This window comes from Pteropus medius, unplaced genomic scaffold (assembly GCF_902729225.1).
Source record: "Pteropus medius unplaced genomic scaffold, Ma_sr-lr_union100, whole genome shotgun sequence".
Lineage (NCBI taxonomy): Eukaryota > Metazoa > Chordata > Mammalia > Chiroptera > Pteropodidae > Pteropus > Pteropus medius.
This window is the reverse complement of record NW_024347789.1, coordinates 16,529-22,912: the sequence shown is the minus strand read 5'-3', so window position 1 is coordinate 22,912 and position 6,384 is coordinate 16,529. Positions and strand designations below refer to the sequence as shown.

At 32.3% G+C, this 6,384-nt stretch overlaps 1 protein-coding gene across 1 annotated transcript; it reads left to right on the top strand.

Moving 5' to 3' along the window:
- Positions 1–5,205: 5,205 nt before the first annotated feature.
- LOC120614592 (olfactory receptor 502) lies at positions 5,206–6,150 on the top strand. Its single transcript, XM_039877367.1, has one exon. It carries the CDS (start codon positions 5,206–5,208, stop codon positions 6,148–6,150), a length of 945 nt encoding a protein of 314 aa, XP_039733301.1.
- Positions 6,151–6,384: the final 234 nt, after the last annotated feature.

Here is a 6,384-nt window from a genome sequence, read left to right as displayed (position 1 = left end):
TGGTGTATCTTACTCCATTTATTTGCCTTTATTTCTCTCATCAGTGTTCTGTAAGTTTTAGTAAAAAATTATTGCACACGTTCATAAAGTTATCTCTAAATACATATGGCTTTGCTATATTATAAATGTATTTTTCTGTTTTAATCTTTTCAATGTTTGCTGATATATTAAATACAAAACTGTTTATTTTCTTTTATTCCTGCAATATTACTAAATAAGTTATAGTATATGTTTTGTGGATTTCTTAGAATTTTCTGCATGAACACTTACCTGCAGATGGAAATAGTTTTTTCCTTCCTGTTTCATCTCTATGCTTTTTTTTACTTTTGACTGCTTTATTTCAATACCTGGAACTTCCGGTATAATGCTCACTAGAAGTCTGAGGTTTGACTGCCATGCTCTTTCCCAAAATGCCCATGGACGACAAAAGGATGTCGGATCACTAAGAATTATATGAGCTAAAAGTGTTTCATGGATGTTCATTATCCGTTGTTGGTGTTATTTTCCTCATTTTTCTTTTTCTGATTTCCTTTGGGTGATCTGAAATTTTTAAATTCTATTTTTATTTTTACATTGACAGTTTAGGCATACCTTTTTGCATTATAATTTTACTCGTTGCTTTTAGGATAATATGTGCTCCTAAATTTTCAGTTTACCTAAAGTTAATAATGTAGTAATTTACATAAAATATAGAGATCCTGAGACCTTGTTTGGTTATTTTCCTCCTTCCGCCTTTATGTTAATGTTGTCATGTCTTATATCTCTCTATGAAAAGACTCCAGAAGACTATATTATAATTTTTATTTGATAAGTTTTATGTATTTTATAGGAATTGATAGGAATATATGTGTACAGTAAACCAAGGATTTCCTATTTTAGATTTTCCTCATTCATTCCTGAAAATCAAACATTTCCATTTTCCCTACTGATGTCTTGCTCTCTGGTTGTATGATCAAGGTTATTGTTATAACAAGAGTGATTTGATTCCTCTTAGGTATTTGAAAGGCTAGATAGTACCTTCTAGAATTGTCTAGCTGAAAAATGGGGCGGGGGGCGAGGGGCTGCTTATGTACTGTCCTCCAGCCTCCATTAATTGAAGTTTCCCTTGGGAAACAATGAGATATCACTTCATACAAGTCAGAATGGCTATCATCAGAAAGTAAAAAAATAACAAGTGTTGCCTTAACTGCTTCCACACTGGGATGTACTTGTCTGTGGACAAAGCAGTCTACTTACGGTTTCCCGGAAGGCCTTCTGTTTCAGAGGAGGAGAAGACTACTACAGTAGAGATTTGACAGTTAGTACTGGATGTGGGAGACTGACAAAGTGAGTCAGAATCACATAGCACAAGTTCTTTGGACTCCTCAATTTCAGTTCTCCCATCTGAAAAATGACGATAATAAAACCGCCTATATCATAAAATTGTACTGAGGATTAAAAATGTCCAAAATGTTAAGCATAGTTCTTACCAAAATGTTAATTTTGAATGAATGTTGGTTCTCATTATTTTCCTGGTAGTAAATCAAGTCTTTGAAAGTGGAGTTTCAGGGATTGACAAAGGAAAATCTAAAATCAACAAAATAAAAACAGACATAGTGAATGAGAGAAGATATTGGCAAATGATATATCCAATAAGGGGTTAATATATCTAAAGTATATAAGGAGTATTATAAAGTACATAAATCTAAAGTATATAAGGAATGCATACAACCCAGTAACAGAAAAACAATCACATTTAAAAATAAACAGAGAAACTTAACAGACGTTTCTACAAAGAAGACATACCGATGGCCAACAGAAATATGAAAAGAGGCTCAACATCACTAATCAGGAAAATGTGAATCAAAACCACAATGAGATATCACCTCACATAAGGCAGAATAGCTATCATCAAAAAGTAAAAAAAAAAAAAATAACTTGTTGCCAAAACTGTACAGAAAATTACTTGTGCACCATTAGGGGGATTGTAAATTGGTGTAGCCACTATGTAAACCAGTTTGGAGATTCCTCAAAAACTTGAAAATAGAACTACCATATGACTTGGCAATTCTATTTCTGGATATTTATCTGAAGAAAACAAAAACACTAATTTGAAAAGATAAATGTCCCCTTATTTTCATTGTAGCATTATTACAATAGCCAAGATATGGAAGTAAGCAAGGTGTCATCGATTGAAGAATGGATAATTATATATATATCAAATTATATATATATAATATAATTATATTAATTATATATATATATATATTACACTATATATACATGTATATGAAATATTACTCAGGGATAGGAAAGAATGAAATCCTGCCATTTACAACAACATGGAAGGGCCTACAGGGTACTATGCTACTTGAAATAAGACAGACAGAGAAAGACAAATACCATATGATTTCACTTATATGTGGAATCTTAAAAACAAAACAAAACAAATAAAATCAAACATAAACAGACTCATAGATACATAGAATAGATTGGTAGTTGCTGGGGAGGGAGGTGAAAAAGGTAAAAGCAAGTAAGAGGTACCAACTTCCAGTTATTAAAAAAAGTTATAAAAATAATGGAAAGCATAGGGAATATAATCAATAATATCATACTCAGTACAGTGACATGTGACTACTAGACTTATTTCAGTGATCACATCATATGGTCATTAAATGTTGAATCACTATGTTGTACGCCTGAAAATAATATGATATTGTATGCAAACTACAGAGTAATAAAAAGCTTTTAAAAATTAAAGAAATAAAATTAGGATTCACAATAGAATTAGATAAGATTAAATCCTAAGGTTGAATATACCTATATTCCACCACAATCCACTTATATCAAAAGTGACTACCTCAGGAGGCAACATCTGAGGTTATTGACAGTGAGAGACTATGTCTAATCTAGAATTCATCCAAATGCCTTTATTCTTTAAAGTTTGATACAACTTTCAAATCTTTCATTTTCTCATATTTGATATTATAACTAATGTAAATGTCTTAAAAATTTGTGTTATTTAAAATTCAATTTTACACCAAGTTCCACCTCTTATGTCCCTAAAGTAATTAGTGGCATGTCTTACAAATATCAATAGAAAATATTTATCGATACACACACACTGAATGGATAAAGCTAAGGTTATCTTTTTATACCTGAACTTTAGTACTGAGTATTTCTTAATCTGAAATATAAAAATAAACGTGGAACCGGTATTTGCCTATGAGACAATTTATTATATTATACTCTAATAATTATTAAATGAAGGTTATATATAGCTATGTGTGAACACCTAGACAGAAGCAAAAGAAAAATTGACCATCTGGGAACTGACAGAACACTGAAAAATTAGTTGTTTTTGCGTGTGTGTGTGAATTGAACTGCTTGCTCAATATCCACTACAGAACATAATGATGCTACATGAGTTGCTGAACTCTCATTTGAATCTCTAGAATCTTCAGAGATTTATCCTCCAAGGAAACAAAAATTAAAGGTAACGATATAACTACGACGACTTTGATCTGTTACTAAAAGATGAATGAATTCTTATTCTAAGAGGTAAGATTTTCCCTTTTGTTAATAAATCTGATGTACTGATTTTCATTTACTGTTTGAAAAACACTTTACTCCCTAAAATTGTATCTGTACTCACAAGCCATAACTAGGAAACAGGACAGATGTAATAAAGCAATCAGCTAGCAAGCAACTTTGGCCAAATTGCTGTTTCCACCATTAGTTCATATATAAACAGGCATAATCTAAGTTACCAGGATTCCTGTTTATTTACCCATAAGATGAAAACTCATATGGTCTTTCAACATTACCAAAACTTGACACTCACCAATAATGCTAACTAATTCACTATCTTTCAGATACCCTGACCTTTTATTAATATGTAAGAATTCTAAGATTTAAATGGAGGATTTAAACATTTAAAGATATTATAAATATCTGTGCAGAAAGATTGTTTATTTCTCCGAAAGCTTTAGTGTGAAGGCAATGACACATAGACGAAGCTCAGGATACAAAATCAGAAAATGTGGAGATGAGTATCAACTTAGCCAAAAGCTGGGTGATCCATTTTCAACGATGAAACTACACTTGATTCAGTCACATATTACGTAAAAAACAGGATTATTCCATTTCTCGAACTTTCATTGGAAAACATTGTTATACTAGGAAGTAATTTGATGTAGTTTAATTATCTTACAAATATTAATCATGCTTTTTGCAGTGATTACATTAATATTTGAAATTGTTTGATAGTATAGTAATATTCTGAATTTCAAATATTTTTAAAGTATCCAATATATGTACAATGAGTGATCTCATTCATAACCCTAAATTAAAATTCCTATATGGATTAGTATCAGGACAAATTTTATTTCCCTTTTGAAAATTGATCTTATTTAAATGACAGATATTGTGAAATAGGAAAATAATTATGTGCTTCTTTTATACATAACTGCCAGAACTTCATTTGTTCCATAGTCACTAAAAGAGTGGGTAGTTAGATTTCCTGGGCTTTATACTCTGAATCCAACCACTTGCCATGTTAACCTTAAGTTACATAATCTCTTTCAGACTCAGTTTACTCATCCATAAAATAAGTACTATTTTATGAGCAATAGACTGTATATATACACACATACGTGTGTATGTGCGTATATATATAACTCCTAGCCCTGTGCTTACCATTTAGTAAGCATGTAGTAAATGTTAGCTATAACAAAGTCTTTAAAATCAATAATATAGTAATAGCATTGTATGGTATCAGATGGTTGCTGGACTTATTTATAATGGTGGTCACTTCTTTGAGTATATGAATGCTGAATAACTATGGTGTACAACTGAAATTAAGGCAATACATATTATAGTATATGTATTACAATATATATTACTATTATATATTTACCAGCCTTTTTATTATTTTCACCTATAGTACATTATTTATTCTTTGAACTCAATGCCACTTTAAATGCATACGTGAAAAATATATATCTATATATGAAAAAGATAATATTTGATGATATTTTTCTGGAGTTTCTGCTAAAGTAAGTTAAAAACAGACTTATTATTGCATGTAAATATGCACTGATGCTCGAATACCCTTACTTATACTTACTCCCCATATGTGTATTAATAAAAACAAAACCATTAAATGTATAACTTATACATGTAATATTTCATCACAGGTTCTTTTGGCAGCAGCTACGTTATCTCATGGATTCCCAAAGGGATGGGAACCACACGGCAGTAAAAGGTTTCATTTTATTGGGCTTAACTGCTGACCCAATCCTTCGTGTCATACTCTTTATGATCATCCTATGTATCTACCTGGTGACTGTATCTGGCAATCTTAGCACAATCATTCTTATCAGAATCTCTTCTCAGCTCCATCATCCTATGTATTTTTTCCTGAGCCACTTGGCATTTGCTGACATCTGTTTTTCAGGTTCTGTTACACCTAATATGCTTATAAATTTCCTGGTGGAGAGAAATACAATCTCCTATCACGGATGTGGCATCCAGCTTGGTTCAGTTGCTCTCTTTGGAACAATTGAGTGCTTTCTTCTGGCTGCCATGGCATATGATCGCTTTGTGGCAATCTACAACCCACTGTTTTATTCAACCAAGATGTCCACACAGGTCTGCATTCAGATCCTCATAATGGTGTATGTGGGTGGCTTTCTCAATGCTTCCTCATTTACTATTTGCTTCTATCTTTTATTCTTCTGTGGACCCAATCGAGTCAATCATTTCTTCTGTGATTTTGCCCCTTTAATTGAACTCTCCTGTTCTGACAGCAGTATCGCTGCAATTGTCCCCTCATTTACAGGTGGCTCCATCATTGTGTTTACAGTGTTTTTCATAGCCACCTCTTACATCTACATCTTCATCACTATCTTGAAGATGCGCTCCAACGAGGGGCGTCACAAGGCCTTCTCTACATGCACTGCCCACATCACAGTGGTCACCCTGTACCTAGGGACCATCACATTCATTTATGTGATGCCGAAGTCTAACTACTCAACAGACCAGAACAAGGTAGTATCTGTGTTCTACATGGTGGTGATTCCCATGCTGAACCCCATCATTTACAGCCTCAGGAACAATGAGATTAAGGGGGCTCTGAAGAGAGTGCTTGGCAGAAAAATAATTTCCTAGAGAAGCTTCATATTCTGTAGGATTTTATAAAATAACATTATAAATATAATAAAATAAAATTGATGCTGTGGACTAAATGTATTCATCCATATGGCATTAAACCATGTGGAACTTTTTAGTGAAGAGGGGGTTAATTTTCTGATATCATAATGTAAATTTAAGGTGCATAGTGAGTTACCTTAAATAATATTAAATTAAATTGATTTAGAAACACATATTGGTTCACATGAAAAA